Below are 17018 nucleotides of genomic sequence, written 5' to 3' on the forward strand. Positions count from 1 at the left end.
AGCGTAGCTTTGGTTCACAGAACCAGTTTTATATTAGTCTCAATGAAGTGATGAATACTATTACAAAATTCAAGGTAATTCTACACAACTTCACAAAAAAAACAGTTTTCCAACATCTGTGCCACTGAAAATGTTTCCACAATGACTCCCCTGCATTCCTCTGAAGTGATTTACATGAAAACAAGCATTATTTCCAGTGAACTGACCTCGCAACTGTAAGTAACCATAGACAACCCAACATCACCTCAGTACATGCATCATCAGGAAAGGGGGAGAAACACCTGGCATTGAGTCTTTATTTACCTCCTCCGTTCTGCATGGGTGGATGTTACGTTGTCACAAAACCGGTAACAGATCACAAGGAGATTTAACTCAAAGCACCGGTTCATCGGAGCAACAGAGATGCTACTTTATGCTACTTCACATAGAGGACACTGGGGGGGGCGACGACGACTTCAGAGCTACATGTTGCGTCCAGTGTGCCGCGTTCAATTCGTACCAGTACATCTTTGTCTATTAAGGCCATGCAGAACACCAACAGCTAGTAAAAAGAATGTGTGTACAGGTGATACTGAGGTAAGTGGGCAGTATCTCTGCTTTATTACACCAACAAAATGAGGATTTTTGAGTTTTCATGCAGCTGAGGAGAGAATATAAATACATGGTACATAGGTGGTCATCTTAAGAACTGAATTTCACATTTAACAGAACAAACTGTAGTGTGACTGTTCTTTATCATGGTGGGAGTATACCAAAGGTGTCAGTCTATTGCTTAAATAGATAACATTCCTCTTCAAGAATGCAAATCGTTCATATCTTGCAAGGCAACCACAGCTAAATAAAAAAAAAAAAGACATTTTAAATGGAAACTGCAGTGACAAGTCTCAGCCACCAGAGGCCTCCCACGTACCTTTAGAACATTATGAATGGAAGTCAAAGATCGGAAGATCCCTGTAACTGAGCTTTGTTTATCACCGATGAAATATATTATGAACAGCCGAAGGCAAGATCCTGACTCAACAACAGCAAACTTGTAAGATTTAACTGACAGATCTGCTTTTCATCGAACGAACACGCTGTTAAGCGGCGTCTTTGATGAACAAAACTGTCATTGTTGTTCGAGTCCATCTGCGTGACAGATTTTCTGTGGAACACCACAGCCTGTTAGATTAAATCTGCAACATATCAGGATTGCCACGTAGTACCATACATTTCTTTTGAAATGTCACCTTTGATTGATATGGCTTCAACACAGTAATAAATCAGATCAAATAAAAATAAATATCTGCTAACAAATGTAAACAAGTAAAACAACGTGCAGAATGAACTTCTAAGTTCATGGTGTCATATATGAGTTGTAACCTGGCAAGCTACAAAAACACATTTTCTTTTTTTTTAAGGAAATCGACCTCCAAAGTCAAAGGGAGCGTTCAAAAGGCGTTTTGCTTTAGTGGACGTTCGCCCACAGAGCGCATTGTTTCACAGTACAAAAGAATCATTTCACAACTCGTAGAATAATGGAACACTAGGGAATGTTACGACCCGCTTTTTTGAGAACTACAAGACATATTGATACGAGTGTGCAACCACTCCAACTTGGTGATGAAGCAATCGAGGAGGAAAACTGAGACTCATCAGTCTCTCGATGAAAGCAGCGGAGGTATGCTTTCTTTGAAAAAAAAAAAAAAAAGGATAAATAAACTCAAAAGTGCACCGTTTTTCTCTACCTTTCACAACACATTTGTAACAACTGACAATACTTCAAAAATAAAACCGAAGTTTCTTATTTTTTACAACAAACGAAAAAAAAAAAAAAAAAAAACGACTCTACATTAATAAGTACTCCAGCTCTACGGGTGTGGGTTTGTAATGGTGCTGCATGTAAATCAGCACTGTTCACTAAGCATGCGTGACATTAGGATTTGTACAAGATGTGACTGATAGACTAGCAGCTGTCTGGCAGTGTCTGTGCATGTGAAAAGAGGTTTTGGCATACAGTCCGCTTAATATTTCCGGAACACAAAAAACTAAGTGGAGAGAATTAAAGCTCGATCACTTTGCATGCTGTGTTTTACACTGAAACCACACGATGACTTTACAGTCCACACTGATTTGGATGAGCAATAAACTGGAATAATTTGCATTTAGCACAGCAGTGAGGAATATCTACACTGCCAAATAAAAAATAAAACAGTACCGTTACAGACCTATAAAGTTAATATACAGGGTTCCCCTCTCATTGTTAGATACAGGGGCGCTCATCTAATCTCCTGAATAGTGTGCACAAGTTGGAAAGGATCCAAAGCCGTGGTTTGGATCTTCCATTTTCACATAAATTTTGAAGAAATGCTGAGAATAAGCTTTGCTGGTTCCCAACTTTCAAGACAACACATCCGATCACCGTTCCTCAGCAGCGGCAGGATCAGCGCTCGACCACTACGAGGCTCAGAGAGTAAACGTGGGGTCGTGCCTCCTGACTTCCAGAAGGAGGCGCTCTCTCTCTGTGAGGGCCTGGGTGAGGGCAGCCTGTGCGTCACGGAGCTGGGACTCCAGGGTCTGTCTCTGCAAATGAGGGATTATTGGACTGGTTAGTGGTCACTGATGCTTCTGTTTGGTGCTTGCACACCATGTGGGCTTACAGTATATCAGATTCCGTGAACAGATGGGTGTAATTACAATACTATTACACCCTCCTGTGCACCTCTGCCGCTTTTCTGTTAAAAAGCGACAGCACGCCGGTGTTACAGCTGGATTTTTAAGACCTACTGAGCAGTAATACATCATATTAATAGTACAATAATACAGAGCTATGCATGGCTCTATGGTTTATACACAGCTGAAAGTAAGCCACTGAATTTGCTTTCATTTCAGTCACAATCGTTTTTAACTAAATATATGTGGCCTTACAAACAGCATAACCCAAAAACTATTTTTGGTTGTTTTGTTTTTTCTTCTTCACTTGATTAAACTTGGTAACAAATATTCTATTGGGGGAGAAAAAAAAAAGGTGAGAATGTTAGAATTGTGAGTGCAGTATTACTAAAATCTTCACCACAGACCCACTGAACTAAACATGGCAGCATCTGGTATTTCTTGGTCTGCCCTACCTCATTCTGCTGGTGGACAGAGTCAGAGCTGTCAGGGTTATCAAGGCCGGCCACAGGCACATCTGCCGAGGGTTTAGGGTCTGCACCTTCAGCTGCGACCAGAAAGGAAACAGAGATGAGCACTTTCTGTTCACTTTTCTGCAAAGCTGCGACAGCGGATGCATCAAGGCTGACCCCGTAGTTTCAATATGATTCCCTCTCCATTTGGGCGTATCCACAATGCGACCATTGCATGATTTTTAAGCTGCACTACCTTTTACTCTCATGATGCCATCATCACTCCGCTCGAGGACCAGCTGATCTATAATGAACTTGGCTGGGACAGGTTGAGGGGCTGTAGGGTAGATCCTGGGGCCGTCATCCTAAAAAATATCAGATACCTTAACTATGGCTGCGTAGTTATGGTGAGGTCCTTAAAGTTTAAAACCCTCTGTCCGACGTCTAAAGTACTCGTAAAGAAAAGCAAGACATGGCACTTTCACTCAATCTGTGTCCGACAACAAACGTTGTTGTGCCTTTCAGGATTCTACACCAAAAGCAAGAAAACAATGTGACATTAAATAAAATGCATTTTGCACTTATATGTTCAAATTTGTCAAATTCAAAGAGTAAAGCCCAATACAAACAGTACTTAACGCTGTCACCAGGACACTGCTGACCTACCTTCATGGTGATGGTGACATTGCTCACACGTAACCTCATTGGCTGACCATCAACACTGAATTCGTCTTCGAGGAAAGGACCAATGTTAGCCACCGTAGAGGCTAACAGCTCTGCCTGGCAGTCTTGCACCCTGATATCCACATACCCCAACGACTCGGCCAGAGCAGAGCGCTGAGCTGCAGATGGGCCCATTTCTGCTCGCATGCATAACGCAGGCGAGCCCCCGCTCCCCTGCCTCTGAACTGGTTCGTCTGGAGCTGTAGAGACAAAAAACAGCCAGATCCTGCTTACCCTCTGACCCAAACATACCGCACTAGGTTCTCTTTTTGGTGAGACCGTGAACATATCCTGTAGTGATTACGTTGGAATTGAACTCGTATGGCAGCACTAATTCTGGTTACCTTGTACGAGACCTGCCAGAAGGTCTGATTGCGTCACGTTGCCCATCTGCACGGTGGCCAGATTCTGTGCTTGAACAGCCACAACCTGGTCTTCTCCTTGTGCTTCCATGGTACAAGCGGTTCCACTTAGGATCAGTAGCAACACTGAGGACTGTAAAACACCACATCACACGCCACATTTAGGTTTGAAATGAAAATACTTGTTCTAATTATAGAGGAGAGTACTAAAGTACCATGATAACAAATGAACTCACCATGTCCTGAGACATATCCTCAGTACTTTGGGAGAGGGAGCTGCTGAGATCAGCTGACGAGCCCCCCTCTGTCCCCGGGGCCGGGCTGCCTCGGCTGCCCGCAGGCGTATTGTTGGGACGCATGGACTCCATACCCGATTCTGGAAACACAATGCACATTTAAATTGGATGTCGTCTGTTCTCGATCACAGCAATGACTTTGGAAACTTGGTGGTATTTAAACACCTGAGTCCCCGAGAACGACAAAATTATCGCCGAAATCGCTATCAACAGAGAGGTTTTCGTCAGGCAGGCTGCCATCCAAGATAGCGCTGTCAAAGGATTGCTGGGAGTGCGACTGCTTTATGGATTGTTGGCGCAAAGATGATTCCTCTGAACGCTGAACTTGCTCCCTGTGAACACACACATACACACAGTCTGTCATTAAGGGGTAACCTGTAAAGGCCTGGAGTGCACGAAATATGCCACAAACACTACAGGCAGCGCAGCAGGAGAAAGAACTTACCTCCCCTGTGCAGTGAACAACTTGCTCATGCCTGATCCACGGCTCAGCATGCTAAAGGCATCTTTTGTTATTGAAAACGCCCCTTTGGTCAGGTCCAGCGAGGCACTGATGGCATCTTTGGTGACATCCTTGGTGACATTCATAGCGCTCGACAGTTCACCCTCCAGGCTGAAGGTTGACGGCTCGCGGGAGATGGCTGGGGAGGGTCCAGGTGAGAGGGGTGGTGAGAGAACAGAGTTGTCCTCCTGTGTTGTCAATACATTGCCCTCCAGCTCCTCCTCCACCGCCTCGTACGCCTCGTCCACCGCCCCGTCTTGTTCATCCTGCTCAAACACGCCAGAGGCGCCTGTATTGATGGAGGAGACGCCGTTTTCCAGCCCACTGTCCTCCAAGACGACATCAACGGAGTGATGAGTCGGGGAGACGTCAGAGTCCGTCATGCTGGGGCTGTCTGTTTCTGGAGTATGAGGGATCTCTCCCTCCGGCTCCATGCACACTGGTGGTAAAAGGAGACCCACTTCTGCTGAGTCCAACAGAAGAGCGAGACAAACTGTAGCTGCTTTTGTCTTCTTCCCATGAGCCCGCTTATCGCCTCGTACATCCCGGCTCAACTCTGCCCCCAACTGTGCCAATGCATCCTTCATCCTCAGGAGAGCAACATACTGGTAGTGATTGAGCCACATCTTCATTGGGGTGATGGTGTGGGCCAGAAAGTGGACAGAAGCAAGCGACGCTTCACCCTGACGAGGCTCCTGCTCTGAAGAGAGCTGGTGGGCTCCGTTAGGACTAGAGGGGGAAGACGACGATTCTGTTTTAAAGGCAGATGGCTGACACATCCACACGGACATGGCAAAGGGCTCAACAAAAGGTTGGGTTTTGCCTTTGGGGAATCGCCGTGCTCCATCGAAACCTAGCGCAACACGGGACAGGCTGAGGGACCAGACATCCTCAGATCGTGTCTGCTTTCTGTCCGGAGGATGGGATGCAACTTCTTGAGAGTGCTGGAGGAAGGCGGAAGGGATGGGGTCGAAGGCACTCAGATCTCCGGGGTATGGGCGAGGTGGAGTTGTCTGGAAAAAAGGGCTGCTCGCAAACTTCTCACAGGTCCTCCCGAGGTCGGCTTTGGAGCCATGAGGGCAGTGGCGGGTGTTGCTGAGAACCATCTGGGGTACAGTGACAGAAAGGGACTGTGGACGTTCCGGATGGTCCAATATGGATGAATCTAGAGGAATTATCAGCTATAAAAACAGAAAAAAAAAAAGAAAGAAAGTGTTTTCAGCTGGAGACTTCTATATCAAACAAAACAAACTGAGCCACAGTAAAACAGTGTTCACCTTAAGTTGAGCTGCATCCATGCGAATGTCTACATGCTCTTCAACTTTATTACAGTCTTGCAAATGGTAGAAAGCTTTGACCTGGTCCAGGGTGTGTAGGAGACCCCTGGAAAACAGATTGATCCACAGCAAGCTGGCTGGGTCCACACATAGCTGCAGGCCGTTTAGCTGGGCATACAGGTTTGAGGTGGGCACTGGGAGAGAGAAAAAGGTCAAATACACTGCCACAAGGTGCTGAAACAGGATAGGACGGGCGTCTTTTAATATTACTGCCTGACTGAACATTAACAAACAAAAATACAAATCCCAGATTCACAGCAAATACTGTCAGCCGACTAGTGGTTGGGACATTAGGTCAACAAAGACGGAATCTTTTAAGGTGTTTTTTTTTTTATTCATTCAAAGGAAATTTTAGCTCAGGGTTTTCAGTAATGTAAGTAACACAGGGCAGAGGCATACAAATGGTTCCTTTTACATATAGTTGGCACGAAAAAAAGGTAATTGCTGAGAGATAAAGACAAACTGCCAAACACATTTTGGAGCAGCATATAGGTGATTAAATTAAACATTTCCTCAAATTTAAACAAAATTCAAGTACAGTTCAATACAGCACACGGATACCTGGTAAACTGGGGTTGTCAGGGAAGTAGTATTCTGTAAACTGCAGATGGACTGCTGGCACATTATCCGGCAAACGCAAAGCTTTCCGGTTACAGGATATCAAAGAGCGGGTCTTTCTGTTTTGACGGCCCCTTGTAGACACCTGGATGTGTGAAGATTGAGGCAGTAAAGAAATTATGGTTAAAAAAAAAAAAAGGGGGGGGTTCATTAGGTTACTTATCTGCTGCTGTGGGGAGACAAAGTCAGATTGATCAATCAATGACCGGAAAGTGGAAAACAGAAAACTGAAGCCCCTGCGTGTAAGCTGTAAACTTCCTGTTAGAAACCAAGGGGGGAGACCAGGCATTCGCTGAATTTCCCCTGGGTGTCTCCTGCTAATTCAAACGGGGGAACTACAAATGTGTTACGCTTAAAATAACTGAAGAACCAGACAGAATGAGTGTCTTAAAGTGGCAGTAAGGGGTTTTCTCACTTACAGATGAGAAGCAAAAGAAGGGAGATGTGTGGAATTGTTCTCATCACTAAGGCATTCTATTGCTAAGGTATTTTACTCACATACTAGTAGTAAATCTATTAGAAATAATAATGAGGTGGTATGCTTTTTTAAAACTACCCTTATGACACAGGTATTTGTCTAACACTATTACTTTCTAAGTTCTGCTGTATAGCTGGAGGATCTTTCTATTTTACTCCTACTAGCCCTCTTCCTTGGAATGATACTTTCTGGTTTGGTAAAGTGACTTTAAACACAAATAACTGAAAGTAAAACGTCCAAAAGTAAATCCAAACCCATGATGCTAACACTTCCTGATCTTAAAATGAGCTCCGGCCCCTTTTCAGCGATTCTGTATGAGAGCTTCCAGCGAGGAGCAGAAAAGTCTTGCTCCATTTAGGCTTCTGTTAGAGCAGGGAAATCAAATCAGTTTTACGATGGAAGCTTGCCTGGTGAATGTCCACATCATCCATCCTGATCACCGCGCAGCTGGATCGCAGCCTCTTCAGTGATGACACTAAAGGAGCCGTCCCAGAGTTCCTGCCGGTTGCCTGCTCTTTGTCAGGAGGGTTTGACCTGGGGCTGGACTGTCCATCTAATGTATGTACATGGGAGAGCAGACACTCGGATAAAGGCAGACAGAAATGCAACAAATGTTCAAAATGCATTGGCGCAGATATGGACGTTTGCTATTAAAAAATGTCCCTGCTGCTGAGACAAACTGTATGCTAACTTGTGTGGAGAATGGGGTCACATCTTATGTAACGGTCCATGATAAAGAGAGCAAACACGCATGCCTGGTTCATTTTGTTTCAGTGCACTTTCTCTTTTTCAGAAGATTTCAGCTAAAGCACAAAGGTCAAGGTGTCATGGATATATAGCTTGATAAAGTGATCTTGGGGTTGTGATGTGAAATAGTTGAAAGATCAAGAAAAAAAGCCACTAATTTAGTTGGGGAAATACTATTGCCATTCATTCCTTTGTCACATCAGCTTTAACTTGGCCTTCAAAAGGTAAGTTCTGAACCCCTACTTTGAAATGCCTTAGCAGGGCAGTCCTTGGCTGGCTGCGACCCCTCAGCATGTGGCCCAGGGAACCCAGAAGCCTCTGCTCTTCTCTGGTACTCATGCAGCAGTTTAGCAGCCCACTGAGCTTGAGCCTCCATAGCTCCGCTGTGGCGTTCCCAGTGTCGACACCCATCAGCTGTGCAAGAGCAGAAGCAACAAGCAATCGGGATTCAGCAAATACTCTGAACACTTAACTTATTATTACAAACTGGCATGAGCTCCGGCTAGTAATAGTCGTGTTTAATGAGTTGGGATATACTTTAAAAAAAAAACAACAACAAAAAAAAAAACAATCCAAACAACAGCGTCTTGACATTGACTGGAAAAAATAAAGTCACTTGTGTTATAGAAGAACAAAAAAAAATGCAAACTGTGTGGCTATTCTAACCCTTTTGAGCTGCCCTTAATTAGCTTGAGAGGCAACTCCGCTGTTCAACATTCATCACTTCAGAGATTCTGTAGTTTAGAATAGCACTGGGCACATTCTACCATGCCATTAGTCTGCTTGAATAGCAATCCTAACAACCAGCCCAGAATGAATGCTGTGGTTACATTGGGAGCTGAACACACCCTCGGGGCAAACTACTAACAAAACGCACTTTGCCAAAGAGTCAGTTATCACACTCACCAGGTCTGTGGATGGGATAGTAGTCAAACCCCAGCTTCCTGAATGTTAGCTGCATGGCACCCTGCAAGCCCGGTGGGGGAGGCTCATCTGTGCAACATCACATGAGGGCTGTTTAAAATCAGCTCGACACTAATTAACCTTCAAGTGCTCAAGAATTTACCGCGTGTAGGGATGGCTCCCAGAACACAACCATAACAAAACCGCATAGATAAACTCGACAAGACAGTGCGGGCTGATAATTGCTCGCACATGGCGAATTACTTCAATCTAACCTTCATCCATTGAAGAGCTGTCATTGCATATGTGTAAGTCCAGGCGTGATATGAAGGTGTGGTAGGAAGACTCCTTGACATCGAAGTGATCAAAGTATTGACTTGTGTTGTTGGGGGTGCTGGTGGAGGAGAGCGGGGGCTCAGTCCACAGGCTGTGGATGCCGGGAGATGGAGGAGCAGTCTACACCAACAGAGGAGGCACACGTTTTCAAAATGACCTCAGTTATCTCCAAAATCAAGCAAAAATAAACACAAAAACAAAAATGTTTGCTTTTACTGTAATGCATCCAGTAATTTGATACCTAGTTGAATAAAAACTATCCATACTTCAACCATATAGACCACACACTTAAAGTATTCATGTTTTCTGAATTCTTTAAAATCATACAAAGATATACTGATTATAAAAATTACACAAAAATAACCATTTACACGTGAACAGGCGTAAATCACTGCCTTTTCCAAATAGTAATAAACGTGTAAACAATGTTTTTACATGTTTCTGTCAACATAATGTATCAAATCATAGCATGAAGGAGTGAAGACCTGCAGGGATTCAGCAGTCATGCTCTTCCTCTGCTGAGCGGACTTCTCCATGGCCTCACTGAGAGATTTGGCGTAATGAATGATGGCTTTGAGCTGAGAGTCCGTCAGCACCCACAACAGGTCGTCCAGAATGAAAAGCAGCTTGGATGCCAGCACGTTACAGTCCTTAATCTAGATGGAGCAAAGGAAGACATGTAACAAGTCTCGTGACACTCATTTTTCAATATATGTGGCGTGACGTTTACAATCTTTCACAACTTTGGTCACAGAAAAGCACAACACCAATTCAAAAAAAAAAAAAAAAAAAGGTTTGGACGATGTGTAAAATGTAAATGAAAACGGAAAAGCGACGGATTGGAATCTATTAAACCAATATTATAATGTCACAATAAGACGTTGAAGAACATATCGGATATTCAAATCGAGACATTTGACCATTTCCTGACCAATTTGATTTGGCACAGGGGCAACAAAAGGCTTGGAAAGGTAAGTGCTAATTCCATCATCTGAAGACGTCTCTGTGAGCAGGAACCACCCATGCTAAAAGGTATATACACAGGTTTTATAGCAATACGTGCTCCTCCCATCAGATGACGTATTTTTCAGGGAAGGCCTTGCATTTTTCAGGAAGACAAGAGACTGGCTTTCTGCGTTCCAGTCTTTTAAAGCATCATGAAACAAAGACTCAGGACTGTTGAGCTGAGCTGAGCTCAGACAAGAATGGGACAACATTCCTTTCCCAAAGGTCCAGCAACTGGTCTCCTCAGTTTCCAGATGTTTACATACCGTTTCTAAAAGGAGAGATGATGCTACACAGTGATCAGCATGGCCCCGTCTCTTTTTTTAAGACTTGTTGCTGCCATTCAATCCAAGATGAGCTGCTATTTTTCATGAATTGTAAAATGTCTCTTTTTCAACATCTCATATAACTCCTAAGTTCTGCTGTAAATTAAATATTGGTTTATGAGATATGTAAATCACTGCATTATGGTTTTATTTACAACTCTGTCTGTCATGAACTGTTGTCATATGCAAAGGGGTACAAATCTGGCCTTACTCTGCGTTTTAGAGCAATGCGAATGCGTCCCTGGTTGGTGATGAGACGCAGTGGAGTGCTACCGAGGTCCTGGTCGTCACTTTCGATGGCATCCGCCTCGATTCGTAGACTCTGCCAGTTAATTTCTTTGAATGTCAACACCTGATTGAAACAATAATCATATCAAAGCATCAAGCAACGGTCCATAGCACTGCAAGACAACCAAGCATCACGTTCTGACAGTCACACAGAGTGGCAAGGACAGGAAGCAACAGGACACATTTCCTTTAAGTGAATTAGAAAACTCCTCACTCTGAGAGGCTGTTGGTCTAAAATTAGTCCTTACAGCGAATGAAAACATGTGACTCGATTTAATGATTTACTGCAGGTTTAGTAAGCATGCATGGCTTCTGCAGTGGAACACTGGACTAGGTTGTGCTGTGCCTGGGTACCAGACAGCAGAGTATTAAAGCGGTGCGGAGAGGGAAATAAAAGCACGCTGCGCTGCACTGTACCTCTCCTCTCTTGGGGTCAGTGATGCGGGTGTAGCGAAGGTCACTGCGCTGCCACTTGGGGTTCAGGCTGTTGCCCTGCAGCTGCCAGAGCTCAAAGGAGGCGTGAAAGGCACGGGCCTGCACCTTGATGGTAATAGAGTTGATCCTGACAGACATGCCCTCCACCACTTTCTCGGCAAAGCCATACTCACTATAAATACACAGGACTTGTGAGGTGGCGCAGCATTCGATATCTGATATGTTGGTTTGGCTCAAGATTTGTGACAGCTTACCTCTGGCCTGCTGTTATGGCAATAGGAGAGGGGCCATTGGGTGGGCGAGGTTCCTCACATGTCCTCATCTCAACCTCCACCTTATCCAAGAACTGCACGAAAGAGGGAACATTCAGACAGCTCTCAGGATACGATTGAGCAAGTGTGAACGGGGAAGTAAGCTAACATTTACCAGTGATATGAGCATAAAGGACAAGACCTATTCAGCAGTAAAATAAAGGTGAAATAACAAAGCAACGTTACTGCTTGAGTCATGACAGAGTCGGATGACTTTATGAAACTTAGTGTCGCAGAAATGTGAGAGAACTCTGCAGAAGGAAGAAAAATATATAACAGCAGTCATACCAGGCAGATGGGGCTTGTTTTCAACTTCGTCCATTGTATCTGAAAAGACAGGAGGGTCACCGGTGTCATTCACAAACACTTGCCAAAAGGCACAAAGGCATAACAGGCCCAGCATGACACAGAAGCTGAGACAGGGTCCAAAATAACAGAGAGTACAGGTAATCTGAGGAAATATACCAGGTAAAAGCACTGTCAACATGCTCCGATTTGATTCACTGGTGTCATAGTAAGTATGCGGTGTAAAGTCGGCGGGGTCCATCCTTGGGGTCTGTTTTTCCAAATCCCGGCGCCTAGGTCCCACTGACCCACACGTTCACGCTTCAACACACCTGATTTGAATTAGTGGTCATTAAAGGGCTTTTGCATAACCTGATGACAAGCTGGGGACTTAATCTCCTCAGTTGAATCGTGTTTATCGGAGCAGGAAAACATCTAAAACATGCAGGGAAGCCAGGAAAAACACTGCTCTGTGAACTAAGAATATCTGTAACAAACCTAATGGCTATCCATATAACAGCTCTAATTGTAGCTTTGGTCAGGAATCAAGTAGCAGAGCAACAACAACCAACAGACCACAAAGCTGTACCAAGAGCAAGGCTAGAAAATAGTATGAGCTTAGATAAGACCCCTATTGTTCAGCTGTCCAATTAAAATATTGTGGGGAGTCCAAAACCAGGAATATAGCATCGCCACCTTAATTTAAGCTTAAATTACCTTAATATTAGCGATTTTATATACAATTTCTCTTCATACAAAAGTATTTAGTATGTGTGACACTGTGTTGGAAAGCTGACTTTCTGGGGATGTGATCGATGCAAATCATTTTAGAATACAGAGCAGGTGCATTAGGCAAGTCACACAAAAATCAGTAGTAACCTACTGTTTGATATTTTCTTGACAAAAACAGACACATGTCCCCAGCAGGATAAAATGTTGTATTATCATTTAGAGGGCAGAAGTGCCTCATGGGGATTTTTCTGATATTAGGGGTTTTCCCTCCTCCGTTCCTTAACAGGAAAATAAAATGAAATAATTCTCTTGTTGACATGTCAGATCAAGGAGACATGGCCCACAAGCAAACACCTGTTTTAGTAACAGATAAATGTTGCCCAAAACTGCATTTGAATGTGAACCGTGGGGCCGAACGCATCGAAAAATCTGTAATTATCAAAAAAAAAGTTTCCAGTGTTGCCTTTCAAAAGAGACCAAAGTCAAGCATTTTCTCCACATAACTCTAGAACAGCCCTCAATTCACTTTGAGTATGCCACAAACAGGCATTTCAGGCAAATTTTCCAGGAATGGGAAGTGGTTAAAGCAGATGAAAAAAATATCAAGTATCAATATTACAGATACTGCATGAGAGGTGCCAGTTCCTAAAAAAAATAAGTAATAAAATGCCAGACAGTTAGCGAGAGGACAAGTGTCTGAAGTGAGGCTGTTGACTTCTGCCGAAACCATCATAAATATCACAAAAATGAGGATTAAAACAAAGACATGACAGTGATATAACAAGAAACTGCTCCAGGACAAATTGATCTTACTTGTGTAGTATTATTGGACTTGTTTGGGAACGCAAACCAACCAGCCTGACAGCTCAGTGCACACCAGCCAGTAAAACTAGCCTCTAGCCTCTGGCCTTTTGTGTCCCACAGAATCGCGGCTTGCCTGTCCATTATCAGCAACCAGTACTGGTCTGAAGAACATTCAAAGCAGAGCCTCTAGCTGGGCTTTTCTCTGTGATACTGCCACCACTCATTTCCACTATGAGTGTATGCAGTCAAAAGCAAGCTCGATGCCACTCTTGATCACTTTGAAAATGCACAGAAAATTATGTATGAAGTATATGACAGCTCAGAGTTTTAACAGTCTCTATTAAAAAAAAAAGGGAAGCAGACTGTTAGACAAGCTACACAATCAGGTTAGATGAGTCAACAGTGACGTACTCTTATGGCGGCCTTGTTGCAGTAGACCCGAGTGACGGCCAGCCAGGTCGGCAGATCGAGCATGTTCTGGAGAACCTCCTCATCGAGCTCCAGGTTGGACAACTGCCCTTCCCCCTTCAGCGTACTCAGGTTTATCTTGTCCGGGGATAGGTTCTTGGTAAACCTGAGAGAAACAGATGCAACGGTCAAAATAAAAACTCTATGGCACAAAGGACGTTTTTATGTGAAAAACCCCAACGTATATTACTTATGAACTGGAGGACAGAAATAAGCAAGCTTATATGATGCAGCCAAGATGTTCTCCAAATAGAAGTAGAATGAGTCATCCTGAGAGGTAACAGAGCAAACAGAGCTAACTGATTGGTTAGCTTCTTAAACGTGAACAGAACATGGCTGTGAAAGCTCTCTCAAACATTTCAGACATCAAACGAGATGCAAAGAGAAAAGCAGGAGATTAAACTGGGCTACATAGTTTGGATCATGTCGTTATTTTAACTCCAACACTAAATAACACAATGGAGACTAACCTGCCAGGTCTGAAATCACGCTACTGTTGATAAACCTGATATGCGAGTCACAGCTTAAGCTGGGCAACAAAATCACGGCTGTCAACCTATTGCATTCAAACTCTGGGCATTTACGTTTCTGAAATCAACATTTAACACATCCAAAGGGTCAGGCCAATTGTTAACACCTCTTAGCTTAATAACTGCCCATTTCAACACTTTCCTCAAGACTGGTAGGACATAAGAGACTTGGTTGTGAGAATTTTTAAGGCCCAGAGATGATAAAAGGTTGTAGCTACCGTTTACAGAGCAAGCTAAACATGCTTATTTGCAAGGATAAGCGTGGCTTTAAAGACTGCAAATATTCAAGAAGTTAGGGGAGACAAAGGACTCATTGTACAAACCGCTTGGTTTTACAAAAAAACAAGACCAAAACTGTTCATAAACAAATAGCAGGGAAATTTTAATCTGACAACCCTTAAGCTACTGAAGAAGTTGTGTTTTTTCATACAATAACAAGGAAACCAGAAGATTTTTACCATTAACATGGCTGTGGTGCATCCAAACCAGGGTCAAACACACAACTGGATCTTGTCTAGATCCCGATTCTTTGTGTTAAAATCTTATATCTTGTGAGAAATAATACAAACGCAACAGAATCACAAAGTGACGTGGTTTGAAGTGACGGCTGTTGACGGAGGGATGCACAATGACTACAGAAATAACATTGCTAACAATAACAATGTGCCTGTTTGTCCACCTTCCAATAAGTATCCACATTGTCCTTTCTAGTCCAAAAACTTGCTTGAATAATTCAGTGACAGAGACAACAACAGTGAGGAGGGGAATAACAGCCAAACGGAAAGCCTGTTATTGAGCAGGCATTTGTTTTTCCCAGGCTCGTGCTCGACTTCAGATGAGAAACACATTTCATCATTGCTCTCCAACCACAATTATTTACCCAGCAGCACCGAGCAGGGCCAAGCTGACAGTAGAAGACAAAAAGTGCTTGACCTAAAAAAAAAAAAAAGAGGAGACTGCAGCATATCACACAATGGCAGACTGTGTGTCTCCATATAGGCAGCTTTACAAACACAGCAATTAAAACCAGCTCAGGAAAAACCTGCTCCCGAATGCGGGACATTACTGCAATATAGTCCCAAAAAGACTGAGATAGCAACAATGTTGAAGGGCAATTACAAAAAAATTCTGACAGCAATGAGCAGCTGACAACATTGGGTACTTCGCCTTGCATCAAACTGAATCTCATCACCAGTCGGAGTTGAACAGAAGGAAGTCTTTTACAACCCAGATACAACTGTTATCAAGCTTAATAACATCTGTATGAGGTAACATCAGCTGATCCAAATAACAATTTCCTTGTGAATGATGTCCTTCATGCGTGATGGGGTGCCATTTTTTAAAAGATACACTAAACTTAAACCAAAGCTAAGCGTTATCTTGAGGAAATTACAGCAAATCACTGACGTCCACTTCAGACGATTCGACAGATTTGTTCAAATGAGTGAAGGGCTGCTTCTAAAGCATCAGCTTTTGACACATGGCCATTGAACATGCATTTATATGGCCCTGAACTAAAAAAAAAAACGAGGCAAAGTAAACAGCGTGGTAGGGATGGAGCCAATTACAAACTGAAGCACGATAAGGCTGTGAAGAATGCTGAGATATGTCTGGGAAAGTAATGTTCCCGTGCAGGTTGAGGTGTCAGCTGCTGCGGTCACTATCCCCGTTAAGTCTATCGCCTCTATTTTAACCGTGTTGTTTCAATATGTGGCGTGAACTAAATAGTAAACAAGGTGGAAATCAAATATACGAGCTAGATAACAAAACGCTGCCAGCTGACGTTTTTTTTTTTTTGGTTTGTATTTTTGCGTTGCACGCAGAAATGTTCAAACCATCACCCAGATGGGCTAACTGGCTAACACAAACCAAACACTTACCTTGATAAATGTTTCAGGATTTGCTTTTTAATAATCCCCGCCATTTTTGGGACTCTCTGTGGCGAACGTTGTCAGCGGATTATCTACTTAAATACATGTGAACTAGCCTTCAGGTACCTCTATATTGTGCCTAGCGCTAGCCGGTGCATCTTGTTAGCAGCTGTTTCTTCGTTAAACACCGGACAGCAGCTAACTCTACCCCCTTCTCGTGCATACGCACGCGCACGAAGACGCGGCTCGAGCGATAAAACAGCAGCCTCGACACAACACCGCCATCTGCTGGATGTTCAGGGCAGGTGTTCCCACCAACCAATAACAAATATTCAACGAAGTTGGCAACAAACTGTCTGTTTCTGATTCCTCGACTTTATGTATTTTAAACTTTATTGAGTAGCTCAGTCTGTGCGTAAAATTACGGATATTCTATGTGTATCTATATAGCAAATTGCACATCAAGCATAAAAGGCATTTTATTTGTTACTGATTTCAAAGCACATCAGTGTGACGCATTTGTGTGTTCACGTTTGCCTCAGTGAAAGGTTAAACAA

The 17018-nt window shown here is 43.4% G+C and overlaps 1 protein-coding gene across 1 annotated transcript; it reads right to left on the bottom strand.

The window, feature by feature from the left end:
- Window positions 1-1666: 1666 nt before the first annotated feature.
- Window positions 1667-16763, bottom strand: bltp3a (bridge-like lipid transfer protein family member 3A). The gene is made up of 21 exons (XM_075474979.1): window positions 16471-16763; window positions 14004-14166; window positions 12060-12098; window positions 11715-11806; window positions 11443-11632; window positions 10949-11089; window positions 9892-10062; window positions 9346-9526; window positions 9074-9160; window positions 8411-8581; window positions 7828-7973; window positions 6886-7027; window positions 6265-6458; window positions 4931-6168; window positions 4651-4817; window positions 4426-4565; window positions 4172-4322; window positions 3771-4027; window positions 3361-3469; window positions 3108-3199; window positions 1667-2562 (listed from the first exon to the last, which is right to left on the bottom strand). Exons 1-21 carry the CDS (start codon window positions 16512-16514, stop codon window positions 2446-2448), a joined length of 4032 nt encoding a protein of 1343 aa, XP_075331094.1. The 5' UTR covers window positions 16515-16763; the 3' UTR covers window positions 1667-2445.
- Between the last annotated feature and the right edge of the window lie 255 nt (window positions 16764-17018).

This window comes from Odontesthes bonariensis, chromosome 10 (assembly GCF_027942865.1).
Source record: "Odontesthes bonariensis isolate fOdoBon6 chromosome 10, fOdoBon6.hap1, whole genome shotgun sequence".
Classification (NCBI taxonomy): domain Eukaryota; kingdom Metazoa; phylum Chordata; class Actinopteri; order Atheriniformes; family Atherinopsidae; genus Odontesthes; species Odontesthes bonariensis.

Bases quoted from the DNA above. Each gene is read 5' to 3' on its own strand.
- bltp3a (XM_075474979.1), bottom strand. From the start codon at position 16,514: ATGGCGGGGATTATTAAAAAGCAAATCCTGAAACATTTATCAAG. The intron at 12,099-14,003 runs GTACGTCACTGT...CTGTCTTTTCAG, and splicing joins GCAACAAGGCCGCCATAAGA to ATACAATGGACGAAGTTGAA. The intron at 11,807-12,059 runs GTATGACTGCTG...TCTTTCGTGCAG, and splicing joins AAACAAGCCCCATCTGCCTG to TTCTTGGATAAGGTGGAGGT.